Source organism: Felis catus, chromosome B3 (genome assembly GCF_018350175.1).
Source record: "Felis catus isolate Fca126 chromosome B3, F.catus_Fca126_mat1.0, whole genome shotgun sequence".
Lineage (NCBI taxonomy): Eukaryota > Metazoa > Chordata > Mammalia > Carnivora > Felidae > Felis > Felis catus.
This window is the reverse complement of record NC_058373.1, coordinates 111,095,208-111,113,063: the sequence shown is the minus strand read 5'-3', so window position 1 is coordinate 111,113,063 and position 17,856 is coordinate 111,095,208. Positions and strand designations below refer to the sequence as shown.

General features: G+C 46.6%; 1 protein-coding gene across 1 annotated transcript in view; it reads right to left on the bottom strand.

The window, feature by feature from the left end:
- Positions 1 to 2,546: 2,546 nt before the first annotated feature.
- FNTB (farnesyltransferase, CAAX box, beta) overlaps positions 2,547 to 17,856 on the bottom strand; it is a 67,065-nt gene continuing 51,755 nt past the window's right edge. Inside the window, exons 9-12 of the mRNA XM_003987734.6 lie at positions 16,561 to 16,693; positions 10,390 to 10,501; positions 9,402 to 9,516; positions 2,547 to 4,011 (exon numbers count right to left, since the gene is read on the bottom strand). Of these exons, the coding sequence (XP_003987783.2) occupies positions 3,880 to 4,011; positions 9,402 to 9,516; positions 10,390 to 10,501; positions 16,561 to 16,693 (492 nt within the window). The 3' untranslated portion in view covers positions 2,547 to 3,879. The remainder of the gene's footprint in view (positions 4,012 to 9,401; positions 9,517 to 10,389; positions 10,502 to 16,560; positions 16,694 to 17,856) is intronic.

Genomic DNA, 17,856 nt, shown 5'->3' with positions numbered 1-17,856 from the left:
TTCTACCAAGCACATTTGCCTTTTGAGACTAGTAGTACATGGACATAGTATTACATTACATCTCAGCCATGAAAGATGTGGAAGAATGCTGAATGAATACGGATGGGATTTGGTCTAGATCACAGGTAGGCACACTACAGCCCATGGGCCAAATCTAGCCCACCACCTGTTTTCATAAAGTTTTACTGGAACACGACCGCACTTTGTCTATGGCTGTTTTGTCCTACCATGGCCGATCAAAGTTGAGTAGTTGTGTGCAAAGCTTAAAATACTTACCATTTACAGAGAAAATTTGCTGCCCCCTGGGATAGATGGTAGACTAATAAAACATTAGCAAATATTCCCCCCACCCCCAAGTTATTCCTGGGCTCCCAAATGGAAGCAACATTGAGTAGCCCTCCATCATAGACTTCTATCTGTATCATTAACCTCAGGCCTGATTATTAGCATTAAGAAAGCAAACTTTCATTGAACTGGATTTATCCCAGACAGTGAATGACAGACATCGTACACAGTAGTCCTGGCCAAAGAGTGCCTCGGAAGCCTGCAGACATAAAGAACATTTCTTTCCCCACCCCAGACCATTACCCTTCTCTCAGAGTTGGGATGCTGAAGCTACTGGCGAATTCCTGCAGGAAGCCCAGTGACCTACTTCCATAAGGAGGTTGGATGAATGAAAACCTGGTTGGAAGATGAGACCAGTTCTTCAGTTTTATAATGGAATGTCAGCATTGTTATCTGTACATCTACCATCTGAAGCCAATGGATTCCACTGCTGCCAACAATATGGAGCACTCAGAGCTCCACTCTTAATTCTATCAAGCTCCTGACACAAGTACAATAGATGGTTAACATTGATGCAATCGCCAAGGTCACATAAACAACCACCTTGCCAGGAGTCTCTAACCTCCATCTCTCTGCTAAGTTAAGTCACCAGGAAGCAACATATCAAGATCTAAGGCTAGTCCTCAACGGAAGGCCATCGTGGAGCTGTTACTTAATATTATGGCATATGCTTTTGTGGGCGGTCTTCATGAGAAGTGGCTTCCTCAAGTAGAGTACAGCATTGCCCCCAACACAGTGGCCAACACAGTGGCCAGAATCTGATTGATGGCTTCTAACTCAGAAATGATGCCGCAAAGAGAAGGCAGTTTAGGAATATCATTGACTGGTATTGTTATCTCAGGGGCGTCTGCTTATCCAGGAGGCTCCCCTTCTGCTCACACGAGGATCTAGCAGGCCTCCCAACTTACACAGGATTCAACGTGGGTCTGAAATGGGTCCAAGGGGGCAGTTGGGGTCCATCTGGACATCTGTGGTAGTTCTGTATTTCTTTATTGGTGAGGGAGGTATTTGGGGTAACCCATCTTGAATGCTACGTAAGTGCCTTCTACTTAAGGATACACATGATAAATCTGTTTATCTGAGAATTTATCTCCAGCACCCACTTTGAATGCTGTAAAAGTCAAGAAATCCTCCAGACCCAACTGGGAGCAGAAAGGGAGTCTCATGGTTATGCCAGTGTAAACCCCCTGAGACAAGAATGCCAGGGCGCCTGGGTGGCTCAGTCGGTTTGGCATCCGACTCTTGATTTTGGCTCAGGTCATGATCTCACGGTTCATGAAATGAACCCCATGTCGCGCTCTGTGCTGCCACGCAGAGCCTGCTTGGGTCTCTCTCTCCCTCTCTCTCTCTGCACCCCCAATGGTGTCCTCTCTCTCTCTCAAATAAAAATTTTTTAAATACCAGTAAATGACCCTCTCTCCTCTACCTAGGCAAACTTCACCTAATCCTGGGGCCAGCTCAGACCCTCTCCCCTTGGTATAAAGCCAACTCATACCGAAGCAATCCCTTCTGTCTCTAACCACATCAATTACTACAATTAATCCCCTAATACCTTGAGGCTGCTGGTGTTAGAGGGTTTGGCCTTTTGTTACAGTCACGGGAAGGATGCATTTCAATGTGCTGCTTTGTGGCCCAAACTGTTTTGTTATCTGGGCAAAAAGAGCACGGGGCAGGAATTATATTCCAAGATGAGGATACCCTCTTCTCGTCCATGGAGGGTCAGGACAAGGAGTATCTGCCTTGTTGGCCTCCCTTGAGAGAGGGTCTCTCACCAGATGAGAAGGAAAGCCAGGTGACCACAGGATTCTGGCCCGTTCTGTGACAGTCCCCCCGCCTCTGGTCAGGACAGCCACCTCCACCTGTTGCTGAATTCTTGCCTTCGGACTCAGGAGCACAGTCTCTGCTCAGAATCAGACAGACACACAGACACCATGAGACGCGGCGTACAGAGGGCTGGGACAAAAGTAAACAGAACTGGTTTGGGGAGCTTGGGAGACAGAGCTTCTCCCACTGCTTGTTGGGCCCACAGTGGCATCCACTGGAGCAGCTGTCTGAGGGTGGAACCCAAGTCAGATCCCTGCAAGGTCTGAAATGTCACACACACGGGAGACCGGCAATCCGCGAGCAATCTTCAGTAACTCCCAACAGTGGACACTCTGAGGGAATGTTCTTGGGACCAGTCACAAATGAGAGACATCAGAGAAAATGTTATTCTTTTATTATTTCAAGGAGGTAATACATAGCCCAATCCGCCAAAGCAATAGGGAATGAGAGGCAGCAGACGGCCAGAGTTTTGAGAAGAGCCTCGTGCCGCACCTCCAGGCTCCTGTCTGCTCGCGGTCCGGGGCTGCGTACGTGAAGGCCAGGTCAGCCGCACGGAGTGTGCCGTGACTGTAGCAGCGGACAGATGGCCCAACTCAACGCCCCGCTGACCGAGAAAGGGTTCCCTGTGAGCAGCAGAGGCCCTGCCAGGCTGAGCACGCCGGGCGGCACTCAGCCCTGCCACAGCCGGCTGAGCAGCCAGCCTATCTAGCACTTGACTTTATCTCTGTGAGACTAGAGTGGGCAGGATGTGAATAAATCCTGAGTCAAATTAAGGTGAAAGACTTAGTAGTGTTAATACTCCAGATGAGAGAAGACAACACCGTCTCTGAGGGTGATGGGCTGGGAGTCTGATGGAAGAAAGATGGAAACACGCACAATGGCCACAGGCTACGGGTGCGGCCTTGAGGACACGAGAAGGGTATTTCACATACATGATGGGGGGCGGGCACTGGGGCTGCTTCCTCGGACACAGAAGTGAACTAGAGGTTCATTTTCCACTCATAATTGGTTTCCTGGGTCTAAGTCACCACCCCTGTGGCTGAAGCGAGTCCCGCCCTGGGGAGAAGTGTGGCTCAGTTCTCCAGTGCGGAGGGGGAGGGACTCACAACTCAAGGAGATCTTTCTCCCCCACCCCCAGCTCCTTTCCCTTGCAAATGACTGAGGTGGAAGGTGAGAGGTAGGGCATCTCCTAGTGAAGTCCCACCATGATTTTTTTCTAGAGAATTCACTGTGATGGGACCAAAGCTCCCCCTCCCCCTCGGCACGGAATAGACTTATTTCCACTCAGGGGAGGGCACCTTCCTGGTGACTTAATGGTGGCGTGCAGGGGGGAATCGCAGCAGTGACTCATAGACACCGTTCATTTCAGTACGACTGTCCGGGCCGGAGAGCTGGCGGCGAAGGACTGGTCCCGCCCAGCATGCACCGTTCCCCAACAATCCTGGCCAGGCCAGAGCCGGGTTTAGATGCCGCACGGGCTGACAGATTTTTGGTTTGACGGAAGTGGAAAGAATTTTTTAAAAACCACGCCACTATTTTCTCCAAACCCAGGACCATCAGTTTTGTTTTGTTTGACAAGAAAAGGACAAAGGACCACAGCTCCCTAGTGGCCAAGGCTTCTGCAGCACGGAATGCAGTATGTATCGAAATGTATAAACCTGGGTCTGACCGGGGAGGTGGGTGAACATAGAGCCAGGGGTCCTGGGTCTTCTAGTCGGTGGCAGTCTCTGCTGGTGCCTCGTCGTCATGTTCCTCAAAGCCTGGGACTGGCTTCTGCAGGAAGTGCATGGTGGCCTGGATCACCTTATCTGGTCCAATATTGTACACAGGGTGAGTGGGCTGCTGCAAAGAGAACAGATGCCGATCAATCACCCCAGTGGTCCTTGCGACCGTGCACAGACTTGAAACCTTTACATGCACTTGTAAGAATTTATCAGAAGAAGGAATCATCAGAGATACACAGGGAGGTTTATCACCCCAGGCCCTGATGTTCAACAACAAGGTATTAGTAAAAGCAGTTAATGCTACATGGGATACAAAGGAATATTACACAGCCGTTTAAAAACATGCTTTCAAATATTTAATGGTAAGGGCAAATGCTTATAATGTATCATGTGAGGAAAACAGTATATATAATGTTATCCCAAACTTACTTTTTGAAAATGTGTTTGTAGATGTGATTTATAGGCAGAAATTGGACATACGCCAAAATCAGTCCCGTGATATTTTCTTATACTTTTGTATATATTCTAATTATTAAAACATACATGTCTTTATTTACATTTGTAATCAAGGAAAAGGACCACAACGCTATGATGCAGTAAAAGCGTCAGGCCATATTTAAACTCTTTTATAGTAGTCTACTACATCATAGAAATCCAAAAGAAACTTTAGGTCTGAGACAGGGCACAACTGGAGGCCAATATTCAGGACTCATCCACTCTGGGAGAATGAAGGAGGGGACAGAAATGCAGGAGAGGTTTTAAAACTACTTTTAAAATACTATGGGGGCGCCTGGGTGGCTCAGTTGGTTAAGCGTCCGACTTCGGCTCAGGTCGTGATCTCATGGTTCATGAGTTCAAGCCCCATGTCGGGCTCTGTGCTGACAGCTCAGAGCCTGGATCAGGTTTCAGATACTGTGTCTCCCTCTCTCTCTGCCCTTCCCTTATTCACGCTCTGTCTCTCTGTGTCTCTCAAAACTGAATAAACGTTAAAAAAAAAAAAGAGAGAGAATACTATGAGCAACTCTATGCCAAAACCTATAAAAGTACAGATAAACTGAATAATTCTATAGAACAATATAAATTTTCAAAAGAAATTCTTTAAAATTTGTATGAATACATTTTTTTAAAGTTTTTATTTATTTAGTTTGGTGGGGGGAGGAGCAGAGAGAGAGGGAGAGAGAAAGAATCCCAAGTAGGCTCTGTGCTGTCAGCACATAGTCCAATGCAGGGCTCAAACTCACAGAACCATGAGATTACGACCTGGGGCAAAATCGAGTCAGACACTTAACCAACTGAGCCGCCCCAACTTGTATGAATAAATTAAATCAGTAATAACAGTTGCTTATTCTGCTCCACCATTCCTCCCCCAAAATATCAGGCAGGCCTGGATGGTTTCTCAAGCAAGTGCTACCAAACCTACAAGAAACATAATCTCTAACTTATATAAACTTTTTCAAAGTCTAAACAAAAGGCAGGGGTGGGGGTGGAGAAGAAGTACCCATCTAATTTATGAGGCTGTGATATTATCCTGAAATATAAACTGGAAAGAGCAATACAATAAAAAATTCAGATCAGCTTTTCTTATGAATACCATGCAAAAAAAAAATCCTAAATAAAAATACTAGTCAGGGACACCTGGGTGGCCCAGGTAAAAATACTAGTAAAATACTAGTCAGTCAGTTAAGCATCTGACTCTTGGTTTCAGCTCAGGTCATGATCTTGTGGTTTCGTGGGTTTGAGCCTCGTGTTGGGCTCTGTGTTGGTGGCGCAGAGCCTGCTTGGGATTCTCCCTCCCTCGCTCTCTGTCCCTCCCCCACTCGCACTGTCTCTCAAATTAAAAAAAAAAAAAATACTAGTCAAAAATGCTAGCAAACTGGGGCACCTGGGGGTCTCGGTTGCATGTGCAACTCATGGTTTTGGCTCAGGTCACGATCTCACAATCTGTGAGTTCAAGCCCTACATCGGGCTCTGTGCTAGCAGTGCAGAGCCTGTTTGGGATCCTCTCTCTCCCTTTCTCTCTGCCCCCCCCCCCCAAATAAATAAACTTAAAAAAAAATACTAGCAAACTGAATCCAGCAATGCATTAAACACACACAATCACGCTGTCCTCTGACCATAAGAAGGGCTGATCCTAGGAATGTAATGTTAACATCAGAACACTTATTAACAAAATATAGCACAGTCAAGGAGAAAAACCAGATGTAGAAAAAGCCCTCAGTAAAATTTAATATTAGATTATGATTGGAACAAACAAACAAGAAACAACCTGGCAAACCAGGAAGAGAGGGTTAAGTAACATCCTTAACTTGATAGGAGGTATTTATCAGAACCCTGCAGTAAGGATCCTACGTAATGCTGAAATTATAGACACCTTCCCATTATAACCAGAAGCAAGACAGGAGTGCCCCCCCATGACCACCTCCAGTCAACATTCTATGGGGGTCTTAGCCAACATCCCAAGGCAGAAAAAGAAACAAAATTCTTAAGAATCAGAAAGAAAAAGGCAAAACTGTCCTTATTTGAAAATAACATCACATGCTAAATAAAAAAATCCAAGAGATTCTACAAACTATTACAACTATTAAGTTCAGCAAGGTGGCTGCATACAATTAAAATATAAATATCATTTCTGTACATTAGTAACAACCAGTCACAAATATAAAAATATATTCCAGTCACAATAGACACAAAAAGTATAAATTTCCTAGACATAAGTCTAACAAAAGATGTGTTAGTCTTTTATGGAGAAAATGATGTAAGACCACTAAAGGACATGAAAAATAATCTGAAAGACCGTGTTCACAAATGGAAAGCCTTAATATTGAAATGAAGTCTGTTCTCTCCCATTAATCTTAAATCTAATGCAATTCCCATAAAAATTCCATTATAGTTTTTTTTTTTTGTCGAACTCGATAAGCTGATCCTAAAATTCATTGGAAAAAGCAAAAAGAAAGAACAGCAAGGCAATTTTGAAGAAAAAGAACAAGGGGATGGGACCTGCCTACCTGCATTTACAATTTGCTTAAGAGAGTACAGACAGGCAAACAGACCAGAGGAACAGAACAGAGGCACCTCATATACAGAAACTCGAGTACGTGACAGACATGTGACACACATCAGTAGGAAAGTTGTAAACTTCCGTAAGTGGTATTGGTCAATTGGTCATCTACATGGAAAAAATATAAAATTATATCCAACCCTCACCACAGACAAAAATCAATTCCAAGAGAATTAAAAATCCAGATGGGAAGAGCAAAACTTTAAATGGCTTGGAAGAAAATATACATATGACCTCAGTGTAGGGAAAGATTTTTTTTTTCTAATGTTTTATTTTTGAGAGGACACAGCATGAGCGGGGGAGGGGCAGAGAGAGAGGGAGACAGAATCGGAAGCAGGCTCCAGGCTCCGAGCTGTCAGCACAGAGCCCAACACAGGGCTCGAACTCACAAACCATGAGATCATGACCTGAAGTTGGATGCTTAACCGACTGAGCAACCCAGGTGCCCTGGGAAAGACTTCTTTAAAAAAATTTTTTTTAATGTTTATTCCTTTTTGAGAGACAGAGAGACAGAGCGTGAGTGGGGCAGGGGCAGAGAGAGAGGAAAACACAAAATCCAAAGCAGGCTCCAGGCTCTGAGCTGTCAGCACAGAGCCCAACGCGGGGCTCAAACCCATGAACTATGAGGTCATAACCTGAGCTGAAGTCAGATGCTTAACCAACTGAGCCATCCAGGCACCCCCGGGAAAGATTTCTTAAGTACCCCTCCACCCTCAAAAACCAAAAAGGCAGTAAAACTGTTCACTATAAAATTAAAAATCTTCTATTCAACAACCAAATAACCCACTAAAAGTGAAAAGACAAGTCACGAACTGGAAGAGATTTACTACACACATCACCGACACAGGATTAGTATTGAGAACACACAGAGAACGCCTTCAAATGTGTAAGAAAAGGGCAAACAATTAAAATTACAAATCAGCAAGGAAGCAAGCAAGCAGCTGGCAGGCAATTCACAGAAGACATAACACAAATGGTCAACGAACATTTGAGAAGATGCTCAACCTTACTACGAATGAGGGAAATGTAAAAATAAAACTGAGATACCATTTCCCATCTATCAAATGGCAGAGAGGAAAAGTTGGACCACAGAGCAACTCATCTGAGTACTGTGTGAGTGTAAAACGACACAAGCCACATGGGCAGTGGTGGGGGGGGGGTGGTGTTGTCTATGAAGATGAAGGTGTGTGTGCTCTTCAACCCAGCAAGTCTCTCCTAGAGAAACTAACACAAGAATGTGCACTGTGACTCCATTTGCAATGGCACAAACCGAAACCATCTCAATGTTCGCCAACAGGAGAAGAAAAATCAGTTGGGGTACATTTATACAAGGGAATACCATAGAGTTGTTAAAATGTTCAAGTAGAGCCACATAGGTGAACACGGGTAAACCTCAAAAGTGTAACGGTCAGCAAGAACAGCAATGCACAATAAGTGATCCAATAGCTACTGTCCTAAAAGGCATGAAAACATTCTCTGTCTATATTGTTTATGGATACATACATATGTAGTGATAGCACAAAAACTTATCTGCAGGCATGCCAAATGTCAAACTTAGGACAAGGTGATGCTGGGGATGGAAGGAGACTGACAAATGGAAAAGGGGTGCATGGGAGGCGAATATGGAAAAATGTTAAGACTTGAAAAAGCTGAGTGGTTGCAATTCCGATTTTGTCTGGCTATCAGTGAGGCTGAGCATCTTTTTATCCATACTGGCCATCTGTGTTCCTTCTGTTGGAACTATTCTGTGACAGTATGCACGGGCCCCGTGATTTGATGGCCGTGGACGGTCTTAGTTGGATTCATGTCACAGGCTCACGTCTAGGCTCAGGGGTGTTTCCCGCGGCCAGGCTGGTCTAGGGCTGGATGTGGGGCTGAACATCCTGCCCACAAGGGGCTGACAGCTCTGGGAGGCAGCAGACAAAACCAAGTTAAACACACGCTACAAACTGTAACTGAGTGCCACGAGGGGCACAAACAAGGCGCGGTGGTGGAGCACTGTAGGGAGGCCTCCTTCACAGAGGTGGTCTGGGAATCTTCTCTGGAGAGATGGCACGTCACTGTAGGCTCCAGAAGACAGCCAGCCATGCAGCGAGGACTGTGTGGCTGCAGATTCCAGAAACCTACTGCCTCTTAGTACATTTCCTCAATGGAACTATGAATAGAGGTCTGGGTCTGACGCAGGGATAAAGGCACAGAACCTCTGTCTCAGACTGGATGCTCCCACCTGGTACCCTGAGTTTGCCTTAAGATAGTTCCCTCCTGGGTCCCAGGCTCCCTCCGGGGCGGCTGCCAATGGAGGGAGGGTGGGGGCTGCGTGCTCACAGGCCTGCCCACAGGAGGCACATGGATAGTTGTGCAGGACACGCGTGGCTGCTCCCCTCTCTTGGTATGCCCCCATCCTGGGGACCCTGTGGAGAAGCGCCATCAAGCCCCCCACCCGGCCTTACCAGAGCATTTTCAGGCACACCCAGGACCACATCGTGCAACATGGCTCCACTGCCGAAGTGCTGGGCTATGGACAGGCCGCTCAGGCAGTAGCAGGTGTGGTAGAAGTCCCGAGACCTACAAAGACAAGGTGGCTCTGAGCAGGGACTCCTCCACTCCCACAAATCCCCCCAGGCACAGCCTCCAACAGGAGACTCAGGCCTGGAGCACACCCCCACATCGCAGGCCCAGGTCAAGCCGTGGCATTTCCGAGCCCCACTCTTCAGCCCTGCACCCTTGTAGTCTTGTAGACTTGTAGTTGGTCCCCCCAGGGTCTCCTCCAGCTGTCTTCCAGAAAGGACTCTCCAGGGTAGTGCTGGTGCTAAATTAATGTATTTCTCAAAAAAAAAAAAAAATCCTACCAAAATGCCTAGAAATGAGCCAAATTCTCCCTGACAAACTGCTAGGGACCAGCCTTCAGCTGGGCCTTCTCCTGGATGCTGACAGTCACAGGGTGTGTGCTGGCCCAGTAGCAAAGGGAACAGGACTTATCTGATTTCCCTTTTCTTTTTACTGTGGCGCCTCAAGGTATTTAATCTATGCTGCAATAGTTGTGATTATAATTTCTGTTTATGACACTCAAGGGTTTTAAAGTCCTATATCCTGTTCTATTTAAATCAGTTTCGTTTAAAAAACAAACAAAAAAAAAGGCAAGAAAAGCCACCAACCTGGCAATCTATGTACCTACCCAGAGAGGGGGCTGCATGGAAGCTGGGGGAAAAGATGGGCACTGGGGGGGGTGCCAGGATGGCACTGGAAGGGGTGCTCCCACTGGGAGGCTTCTTCCCACAACACACTAGCACCAAGCAGCTGGATGGAAAGGGAGCCCCCTCCCCCCTGCCCCCAGGCTTTTAAAGGTCAGCGGCTGTCACCCTCTGGTTCTGGGGAGGCTTGAGTGGCACACCATCTCTCCCCTCCCTGCCCCTCCCTCTCCCAAGAGAAGGCACTCACTTGCCAGGCTTATCCAGAAGCCCCCCGGCGGGGCACTGGCAGCACATAAGAATGTACTCCTGCAGGGCCTGCTGATGAAACATCCAGTGGCTCATGCTGAGGGCAGGGTCACCTGCAGAAAGGCATAGCGTCAGGGCAGGCCAACGCCCGGTGGGCATCCAGCGCGGTATGAATGACGTCTTTGTATTTTATTACCCACTGGGGACAGTTAAGGTTTCCCTCTATTATTCCTGGACTAATTTTGAAAATTACATTCTTGGGACACTTGATATCTTCGCCCACATCCCATGATATGTCCCTTCTCCCGACCTTTGGCTTGAGTCAAAGAGCAGCAGTGCAGAATGATACCTTGGGGTATACGCCCTTACTGTGAATGCCTGTCCTAAACCACATCACAGACAGGCGTGGGCCAGCTGGCTATCTCTGCCTTCCAGATCCACCCTCTCACTGCTCCTGACTCAGTCCACAACTCCCTCCTCTGGACCTCTTAAGACATTTCCTCTAGCACATCCCTGACTCTAACTGGCTAAGAGAACTCTCAACAGGGGTGATGTCTGTTCCTTCTACTTTTCTAAACCTCAACTTAATGTATCTCCAAAGGGCATCCTCCAACTCCTCTCTTGGCCTCAAAAACTGTTCCTAAGAAGGATTACTAGGAACCGCCAGGATTTCTGCATCATATAATAGGGTAGGGCACCTGAGTGGATCAGTTAAGTGTCTGACTCTAGATTTCGGCTCAGATCACGATCTCACAGCTTGTGAGTTCAAGCCCTGAGTCGGGCTCTATACTAACAGCAGGGAGCCTGCTTGGGATTCTCTCCCTCTCCCTTTCTACCCCTCCCCTGCTTGTGCTTTCTCTCAAAATAAGTAAATAAACTTAAAAAAAAATATGGCAGCAGGAGCAGAAACTGGCAGTTCTGGTAATAATGCTCATGTATGAACAAGCAACTGGCCTTCTTCATTCTGAAGCTGAATCCGTATGGTTGGAGAATTCCGTGGGCCGCATAGTTATCAAATGCAGATGACAGAGACTGCCAACAGATGGATGCTTCCAGAAGCATTTACGTGGGAATTTTTTTTTTTTTTTAAATATACACATGCATTAAGTCCTTGGTCAATTTTATACTTGGATACTTGGGCTACTACAAAGATAGCAAGTAATCTGTACATAGCAATTAAAAGCTAATTTTTCCTTCTTCCAGTCTGTTTCTGTGCATTTTTCTATATAGTTATTATAATTTTATATTTTGCATTCTCCATTTAACACTATAGGCATACATTTTTCTATGCTGTTACCATACCGTTGATTTTTCCTTTGTAATTTCTTCTTTAAAGAAGCAAATTTAATAGCTACTGGGATTTGAGGGGGGTAATGATGAAAATTCTACAATTGATTATGGTCATGGCTGCATAATTCTGATTACACTAAACACCACTGAGTTGTGTATTTTAAGTGAGTGAATTGTATGGTATGTAAATTCTATCTCAAGAAAGCTGTTACTTTTTCTTTAAAAAGCAAATTTACTAAACTTTAGGATCACTGCATTAAACATCTGTACAAAATATCCTTTTACTCTATATCCTGTAGGAAATAAAAGACTATTATTATAAGGTAAGTGCCAACCTGTCACTAAAAGCAGAATCTGAAAAGAAATTGCTATGTTTATTATCAGACAGATTACAGAGTGGGTCGGTTGCCTGCTACCTTATGGAAATCTACAAGCTCCGAGTCCACAAACTCCACCAGGAGCTTCCAGGGGTCCTGAATCTGCACAGCAGCTCACACAACCAGAGACGAAGGCAGGCGTGATGACGGGTGCTGCTTGTGCACCACAATCGGCCTTTCAGTCCTTTATACCTCTCCCTTCAATTACAAATCCCCATTATTATGTCATTTTGCTTTTCAAAGATTCCTTTTATCTAAGAAATCAAAAGTTTTCCCAAACAGTAACTGACAGGTTCAGCCACATGCAGCTCAATCTCACAGGTGGACAAATCCAGGCGTGGAGTATGTCCCAAGGAACACACAAGCAACGAGTAACCATCAATCTAAACCCAAACTCATGGGCCTGCTGCTTTCTTACTGCTCCACAGAAACCAAATAACTCACTAATTTAGTCAGCATTGAATATTTTTAAGATCTTAGTAATTCGTTCTTCGGGGCGCCTGGGTGGCTCAGTCGGTTGAGCGTCCGACTTCAGCTCAGGTCATGATCTCGCTGTCCGTGAGTTCGAGCCCCGCGTCGGGCTCTGTGCTGACAGCTCAGAGCCTGGAGCCTGTTTCAGATTCTGTGTCTCCCTCTCTCTCTGACCCTCCCCCATTCATGCTCTGTCTCTCTCTGTCCCAAAAATAAACAAACATTAAAAAAAAAATAAAAAAAAATAATTTGTTCTTCTACTCAACTGCTGTCTTCTATACACATAAGGCAGCCACCTGCATGGAACCACTAACGGCCACTTGCTCAGTGAGGTCGTGTGTCGGTCCTTTGTTATCTCTTTAGCCAGCAACGTGATCATCGCCTTTACAAAATCTATTTGGTCATTTACTAAGATAAAAGCAGTAATGCACATGGTTAACAACAGCAACAAAAAACGCAGAGTGTAGTACAGAAGGAAAAACAATTCAACACATATGTCTCCCTCCCTTCATCTCCCACCCTCCTCCCAAAGGTGCCCATTGCTAAAGGGGTTTTGCTTGCTTCCAGGAAAAGCTGTGGAGAGGTCGGTCCGTGTGCACAGAGACCACTCTAGGCCTGGCCCTTTACACTTTATGTTGTGTCCTGGAGAGTTTTCCAATATTAGCTCATTGCATCTAACCACGGGATGGGGAGATCATAATTTATTCAACTATTAAACTTTTAATGAGCATTTGGTTGCTTGCCATTAAAACTCCACTTCAACACACATCCTTTGCTAACATCTCTGCAGGTAAATTCCCGAAAGTGTACTTGCTGGGTTTAAGTAATTTAGACAAATCTCCAAACTACCCTCCAAAAAAACCGATACAGCTATTTACACCCACGCTGACAGTACAAAAGTGCCTGTTTTTCCACACTCTCCCCAACATCGGGTACCGCGTTTTCTCCTCTCTGCCAACGTGACAGTAAAAACGACCAGTGTCCCACTGATTCTATTCACATTTCTTTCACTGCCATCTTTTCGTTTCATGCACGCCGCCTGTGCTGGTTAGAAGCAAGGCTCTGACGGAGGCGTAGGTGGCGATCGGGCATTATAAGGCAAGTTGCTCACCCTTGCTGGTCTTTGTTTCCTCATCTGTAAGATGGGGATAACAACAGCACCTATCACAGCATTGCTCAGAGGATCAAATGAGAAAACACCTGTGGAGGACTCCGTTCAGTCCCTGGCTGAGGCTTGCCAAGCGCCTGGCAAGCCTCAGCGGCCGGGAGGAGCGGTGGTCGTAGAGGGGGTAACACAAGTAGTAGCTCTTTCCTGCCCGTCCGGAATCTGCCCGTTCAGATCCTCTGCCTGGTTTTCAGTGGGGCTGTTCATCTGTTTCTTAGTGATTTAGGAGCCTCTCAACTTAAAGAAATTTAGCCCTTTGTCATTTGTCACAAATAATTTGTCCTACCTTGCTACTTGTTTTGTTTATAGAATTTCTCTTCTTTTATAAAAGAATTTTATTTTTCTTTTTCTTTATGCAAATTAATTGTAGAAAATCAGAAAATACACATAAAAAAAGAAAGAAAACAAATATTGCGCGTCGCTTCACAGTCCAGGTGCCTTCTCGTAATTTTTTGGAGTCAACTCTTCGCTAAAAATGGAATTATATACAGACTGCTTTGAAACCTTTGATCACAGTGTATTACGAAAATCTTCGCACACATCGTCTCCTTGCGACTCCCAACGTCAGTATTCTGCCCACCACTCAAGACACTGCCCTTCCCTTCCCACTGCTGCTGAGAAGTGGGTGAGCTTCAAGCCCAACACAGGCCTTCTCCTGGGCCCTGACAAAAGCTGCAAGGTCCACGATTCACAGGCAGCGCTTTCCACAGGCAAAGCTCTGAATATCATTTCCTCCAGGACCTGTGCTACAATAAACAGAATGTCAATTGGGGCCCCTCTGAAGATGCTGGCAGGGAGCACTCTTCTCACAGCTCTCCTGGATTTTCCTGGCATCTCATCCCTGCCAGGGACAGGTTTGTGAAAGGGTGACCATTTTACCAAGGGCTTGACCTCACTAGTTTCAAATAAAGAAATCACTAAAACCCTAAGTTATTTTTGCTTTGAAAACACTGAAGTTTCAGGGAATTCTTGACCTCCCAATCATAGTGGTCAAGCCAGAGACCGTGCAGGCTCCAAAGTCAGGGGGATGATCTATCCTAACGCCCTGAGACCCTAAGCCCAGGGGGCCCAAGGCAAGGAATCTCAGGACAGACTGAGACCGGCAGAATGGGAAGCCAAGGGGGCGCCTGGGTGGCTCAGTTGGTTAAGGATCCGACTTTGGCTCAGGCTCAGGACATGATCTCACGGTTCATGGGTTCAGGCCCTCATCGGGCTCTCTGCTATTAGTGCAGAGCCTGCTTCGTATCCTCTGTCTCCCTCTCTCTCTGCCCCTCTCCCACTCGTGCTCTCTCATAAATAAAATAAACATTAAAAAAAAAAAGAAAGAATGGGGGGCACCTGGGTGGCTCATTCCATTAAGTGTCTGGCTTTAGCTTGGGTCATGATCTCACAGCTCATGAGTTCGAGCCCTGCATTGGGCTCTGTGCTGACAACTCAGAGCCTGGAGCCTGCTTTGGGGTCTATGTCTCCCTCTCTCTCTGTTCCTCCCCTGCTCACACTGTCTCTCTCTCTCAGAAATAAAGATTGCAATGTCTCTCTCTTTCTCCCAAAAATAAAGATTAAAAAAATAAAAAATAAATTAAAAAAAGAAAGAAAGGGGCGCCTGGGTGGCGCAGTCGGTTAAGCGTCCGACTTCAGCCAGGTCACGATCTCGCGGTCCGTGAGTTCGAGCCCCGCGTCGGGCTCTGGGCTGATGGCTCAGGGCCTGAAGCCTGTTTCCGATTCTGTGTCTCCCTCTCTCTCTGCCCCTCCCCCGTTCATGCTCTGTCTCTCTCTGTCCCAAAAATAAATAAACGTTGAAAAAAAATTTTTTTTAAATAAAATAAAATAAAATAAAATAAAATAAAATAAAATGAAAGAAAGAAAGAATGGGAAGACAGGGCCGAGACTGCGTTTACTTCAATTCAGCATCCAAAGTGGCCACAACTCAGATGAAACGAAGAGACTAAAGAAAGGCGCTCAGAAAGAACAGCCAAAGAAGGAAGAAAAGCATGGGTCAGGGGGCCAGACAATAGGAAAGAATCTCATCTTCCACATTTGAGCAATTAATTACCCAATTATTAAGTCCAAAGAAAACCTTCCCTCTGGGCCAAGGGGTCTCACTCCAAGAACACATCAGCACCCAGCGGGACAGCCATGACTTCCCCTCCCCCCACCAGTTTCCTCAGAGACACGCTGCTCTCACATAAAATAAATAAGAGAGATGGTTCAGGAGTCAGCGGGCGACCTGAGATTTCAAATGATCAAATAAAGGAAGGCTCCCCGAAGTTGTGCTTGCTGTCTAACTGCTTTGGTTTTGCCTTCCGATCTGCGACTCCAGAGAAACGAACCCAGGTCTCTCCACTCCAGTCGTAGGGGTGGAACAGACTTGCATTTAGGATTCTTCAATGAGTTGAAAATACAACAGTGCTGACAGCAGCAACTACAAAGCCCGTCAGACCTGGTGGATCTTTTCTCCTGGGGTTCTGCCTCTCTGCCCCTTTGTGCCATCGCCTTCTCAGTCACTGTTGTGACCGCGACGCACACAGTGTGGGTTTTCAGTTCCGATATGACCGATACGGGACGCTGCATTGGAAACTGTGGCTTCACACCCGGCTGAGGTGGCAGTCACCCTGGGGCCCGGACACGCACCTACCTCCTCCTAGCCACAGACAGTTTGCAGCAGCAACTGTGACTCAACTAAACCACTGGAATTAAAGCCTAGTCTGCATGTGCGTGCAGGAGACATGGCGGGGGGGGGGGGGGGGAGGGGGCGGTTCACACAGGGCACTCAAAATCCAGGACAGACAGACAAACACTCTGGCTTCCTGACTTGGCCTAGCAGCCAGGGGAAGTCACCCAGCCCCTGCCAGCAGCTCCCCGGGCTCACCTTGAGCATGCAGCGCGCGGTGCAGCAGGGGCAGCAGCCCAGCCTGCCAGAAGGAGTAGCAGCCGTCCACCAGCTTGTTGCAGCGGCCCTGAAATCCACCTTCGAACCGCATCTGCCGGCTTGTCACCCATTGCTGAGAATGAGACAGAGAAAGGAAAGGCGGGTGTAGGCCAAGTTCCCATCTCTGGGCTTCTTGGCACTGGAATTCTAGTCCTGGGGCTGTTCCTTCCTTCCCCTCACTGCCGTGGATGCGGACTGGACCATCTAAGTTGGACTCTTGGCAGGGCGGCCAGTACTGATCTCTGCTTCGTGCCCAATGGACAACTAACCACCTTTTCCCGGGTTTCAAATGGGTTCTGATGCTGACAGAACAAAGACATCAAGTTGGCCTATAAGGAGACCTGCAAATGTCTCTCAATAAACAAGGCTTAACGAGGAAATTGAAGGCAAGTGGCTCATTTCTAACCACCTTCCCTTCTCAGGGAAGTTTATTAAAAGCAGATAAATGGAATTGTGTGCTGTGTCTCAGTGGATGATCTCAAACTGTTCCTGACTTTGACTTGGCACCTGAAGAAATTCATCCAAGGTTTCTTAGCAAGTTACTTGCAGGACCAGAAGCAGAAGCCATTATCCCAACCGCCAAGGACGGCTCTGTCAGCTCTAGCCTCTCTGCGTCTCCAGGGAAACCTGGTTGGCTAACAGAAGACAATCTTTTACTCTGAACTTGTAAGATGGTTCTTGATGTCACTCAGCGGTCACACATGATGCTGCTGCCCATCCCTGCTTATCTCCAAGTTTTCTAAACACACTCTGCTACCAAGATCAAGATAGCCAGGGGTTTCGTCCTCCAGAAGCGAGCAGAACCGACTGGCTGAGCAGATAATGACATCTCCATTTCCCTCCCAGGCAGTTCCAGACACCAGCCACGGGCTTTCACAACGGAAAGGTGCAGAGTAGGATGTCTCCCCCTCCCCCCACCCCTAGGTTCTTACTTGACTGAGTTCCTCAAAGGAGCTACCGAGGACCCTTTTTGGAAGGGGGAGGGGATGTCTTTAAGTCACCAAGTGTGGAGTTTAGATTATATCCCTGTTCAAGGCCATACTCACCCATAAGAGTCAAATCCCAAATTCTTAGAAGACATAAAAAAAAAAAAAAAAAAACTACACTGCAGGTGTAGGCACTAATAAATCACCAGTGAGTCTTAAATGAGCCAGTGCTTTAGGGATGATGCCATTTAATGAAAGCGGTGAAGCATCACTCAAGAAAAGAGAAAACAGGTACTACAGTGGGGAGTCC